General features: G+C 34.7%; 1 protein-coding gene across 1 annotated transcript in view; it reads right to left on the bottom strand.

Moving 5' to 3' along the window:
- The window catches only part of adss1 (adenylosuccinate synthase 1), a 9,376-nt gene that overhangs the window by 4,377 nt on the left and 951 nt on the right, over nt 1–4,048 (bottom strand). The window contains exons 2-8 of the mRNA XM_016522361.1: nt 2,681–2,783; nt 1,602–1,664; nt 1,397–1,447; nt 1,229–1,295; nt 391–498; nt 230–311; nt 7–163 (exon numbers count right to left, since the gene is read on the bottom strand). Coding sequence (XP_016377847.1) covers nt 7–163; nt 230–311; nt 391–498; nt 1,229–1,295; nt 1,397–1,447; nt 1,602–1,664; nt 2,681–2,783 — 631 coding nt within the window. The remainder of the gene's footprint in view (nt 1–6; nt 164–229; nt 312–390; nt 499–1,228; nt 1,296–1,396; nt 1,448–1,601; nt 1,665–2,680; nt 2,784–4,048) is intronic.

Below are 4,048 nucleotides of genomic sequence, written 5' to 3'. Positions count from 1 at the left end.
ACACACACACACACACACACACACACATGTCCTCACCGAAGTCGATGTCCAGCAGCGCCGCGTTTGCTCCCTCCGCCAGGATTTTCTTCGGCGACCCGTGAATTGCATCATACATGAAATAGACGCCGTCTCTGACCAGAGGCCTGATCCTCTCGGCGTAATCCTGTGAAGGAGCGTGGGTCAGAGACAGAGAGCCACACACACAGCATGCCTCAGCTGTTCAACTGACCTTCAGCTTCTTCAGCTCGCTCTCCACCTCCACTTTCAGAGCGGGGAACATGGACTGGTACTGCTGCACCAGGTTCTTCACCCTTCAGCAGTGAGTTATCAACACTTCAGCTCAGCACTGCACTGATATGAGCAGCAGTATAAGATTTACACAGGGTTTACCTGCTAGAAAACTCGCTGAAATCAGCCATCAGGTCACAGATGCGAAGCCCAGTGCGAGACGCTTTACAGGCGTACGTGGGTCCGATGCCTTTCTTAGTTGTTCCTATGCTGTGAAACAACATAAATACATTCAATTTTAATCATCAAAAAACTATAAAACTACTAAAATAAATAATGCAACAGAAAGTCATTAAACTCAGGAGGTCAAACTATATTATTGCATCTATTTATTTTTTTGTTTTTCTGTTTTCTGTTTGTTTTTCTTTAATTCTAAGAAAAGTGCATTATTTAAAAAAAAAAAAATATTATTATATGAAGTTTGCAATATTTGCAACTAAAATTTGCAACCAGTTACCAAACTGCAGGACTGAAAACAGTGTAAAACCTTCATTTGTGTTATCTTCTATTCTATTTGTGTGATTAAAAACCTCATATAAGAATAAGAATAATAACTGTATTAATAATGCACATTTATTATACTCAAGGAACTTCAAACATATCAAACATAAAGCATAAATACATTTAAAAAAATAAATAAGAAAACTAGTTTAATCACCAAAAATTTAAACTACTAAAAAATAATGCAACAGAAATTTGAGTATCAGAGTTCAGAAAATGTGAATCAACAAATTCAGGAGGTCAAACTAAATATTATAAGCTGTTTTATTTTACTTTTTTGCATGATTTTATTGAGTTTATTTTTGTTTATGTTTTACGTACTATGTTTGAAGTTATTTGAGTATAAGAAAGGTGCATTTATTATTGTAAATTAACAACAATAATAATAATAATAACTGTTGTTAATAATAAACAAAGTGTACATATGGAAAGTGCATACTTTTGTCCTTCCTGAGCTTGTCTCTGAACCTCCTGAAGTCCGTCCACGGCCTGATGAAAGTCAAATACTGACACAAACAGATGCACTTTTATTATTATTTCATTATATGTATTTTCCACCACCACTGTATATACACAATATATTTAATAAAAACACTAGTTATATTACCAATGTGAGCCCGATCGGAGATGACCAGCCTTTTTTCCCATCCTTTCAGCCCTTATCATGGAAGAAAACATCAAATTATTCCTGAGCACAGAATCAAGCCGTGAATAATCAATGAACCGCATCTACTGAACAGGATTTGTGTAAGGCTGCTTTATTGAAAAGCATGTGATGTTTGCATGTATGTGGAAATTGTGACAAAAAATACCCTTTTTCTCATTTTTGTCGATCTCCTCGAATAATCCTGGAAGATGAATGACTACGCCGTTACCTGCAGATGAACACACGTTACTGAAACCTCAGTCAAGCTGGCTTCGGCTTTACTGTCTCTGAACACATCAGATTTCATCAGACATTTAATCATACATTAATACTGTCTTTAATATATGGAAGCTTGTTTCCACCACAGAATAAAAAATAAAAACTTTTTTTTCCTCACGATTCTGACTTTTTTTCTTGTAAGTGCGAGTTTAACATCTCTCAATTTTGACTTTTTTCTCTGAATTCTGAATTTATTTCTTGCAATTCTGACTTTTTTTCTCTGAATTCTGAATTTATTTCTTGCAATTCTGACTTTTTTCTTTAAATTCTGAATTTATTTTGTGCAATTCTGACTTTTTTGTCTGAATTCTGAATGTATTTCTCATAATTCTGACTTTTTTCTCTGAATTCTGAATTTATTTCTTGCAAATCTGACTTTTTTGTCTGAATTCTGAATGTATTTCTCATAATTCTGTTTTTTTTCTCTGAATTCTGAATTTATTTCTCATAATTCTGACTTTTTTCTCTGAATTCTGAATGCATTTCGTGCAATTCTGACTTTTTTCTTTAAATTCTGAATTTATTTCTTGCAATTCTGACTTTTTTTTTCTCTGAATTCTGAATTTATTTCTCATAATTCTGACTTTTTTCTTTAAATTCTGAATTTATTTTTTGCAATTCTGACTTTTTTGTCTGAATTCTGAATTTATTTCTCATAATTCTGACTTACTCTTGGAATTGTGAGAGTATATCTTGAAACTGCTTAATATGAACCCATAACTGCAGGTTTACATCTCGATATTTCACTTTTTTTCTCACAATTCTGACCTTTCTTATAATTGCAAGTTTATGTCTTATGGGTTTCTATCTCGCAATTCTGAGAAAAACAATTACCTTTTTTTTTTTCGTTTTTGGAAACAAGCTTCCATATACAGTAAATACATCAGATGCAACACTACATCTGTCCACCGAAGCTACTGTAATCAGTCAGTTCTGTGCATGGGACTGCAAGACTCTCCTTCTCACCGATGAATGATGTGCATTTGGTGTTGATGATCCCACTGGGGAGAAGATGGAAGTCATACTCTTTCTCATCCACCACCACCGTGTGACCAGCGTTATTTCCTCCCTGTGACAGAAAAACCACATGAACCTCGTGCAGTGTCCTGTGAAGCTGCAGGACGGTTTGCAGTCAAAGGACACCAACAACTTCAAAGGTCACGCTCCAGATTTACTCATGTTTTCTCCAGAAGGGAGACCTGGAAATGTGCCTCTGTAAGCATCCAGACGGCCGGCTTGCCCTTTCCTCAGACACACTGTCACACCAGCCTCCAGCTCGATCCACCAACCAGCGAGGCTTATTTTCAACAGGCTATGCGATGGGCTTGAGTCGCCAGCGCCGTGGCCTTCTCACATGTCCAGTAACGCTGGGAATGTGACCCGAGCTCAGGAATTCTGGGACTGACATTCACTCAGATTCAGACTCGCACAGCAAACACGGCTGAACATGCACGAATTGTTACGAATTTAAAAAACACTGCATGTGACTAATAATGATAATGAGTCCAAACAGGGCTGTAAACACTCAACAGACACTAATCAGACTAGGTTTAGACTGATAAAGAGTGATAACACGGAATATGTAGAAAAGTAAGAACTGAGCAATATGTGACCCTGGAGCACAAAACCAGTCATAAGGGTCAATTTTGTGAAATTGAGATTTATACATCATATGAAAGCTGAATAAATAAGCTTTCCATTGATGTATGGTTTGTTAGGATAGGACAATATTTGGCCGAGATACATCTATTTGAAAATCTGGAATCTGAGGGTGCAAAAAAATCTAAATATTGAGAAAATCATCTTTAAAGTTGTTCAAATGAAGTTCTTAGCAATGCATATTACTAATCAAAAATTAAGTTTTGATATATTTACGGTAGGAAATTTACAAAATATCTTCATGGAACATGATCTTTACTTAATATCCTAATGATTTTTGGCATAAAAGAGAAATGTATAATTTTGACCCATACAATGTATTGTTGGCTATTGCTACAAATATACCCCAGCGACTTAAGACTGCTTTTGTGCTGCAGGGTCACATATTATGTTTATTGCACAGCTAACTATTAATATGAAAATCATTTGAGAAATGTGAGATTTGGAACATAATAATAAACAATTATTTATTTGTTTATTTATTAAGTCAAGTCACCTTTATTTATATAGCACTTGATTGTGTCAAAGCAGCTTTACAAACAGTGTGTAAAAATAGTGTGTTGATAATGCAAGACTTCAATTATTTTAATTGTATAATAATTTTTAATTATGAATAAACATTTATATATAAATCAATCAATAAATATTTGTTTATTTATTAATTTTTAATTATTA

The sequence above is a fragment of the Sinocyclocheilus rhinocerous genome, unplaced genomic scaffold, assembly GCF_001515625.1.
Source record: "Sinocyclocheilus rhinocerous isolate Xijiao unplaced genomic scaffold, SAMN03320098_v1.1 scaffold1862, whole genome shotgun sequence".
Taxonomy (NCBI): Eukaryota; Metazoa; Chordata; class Actinopteri; order Cypriniformes; family Cyprinidae; genus Sinocyclocheilus; species Sinocyclocheilus rhinocerous.
Note: the sequence above shows the minus strand (reverse complement) of the source record. Positions and strands in the feature narration are given on the sequence as shown.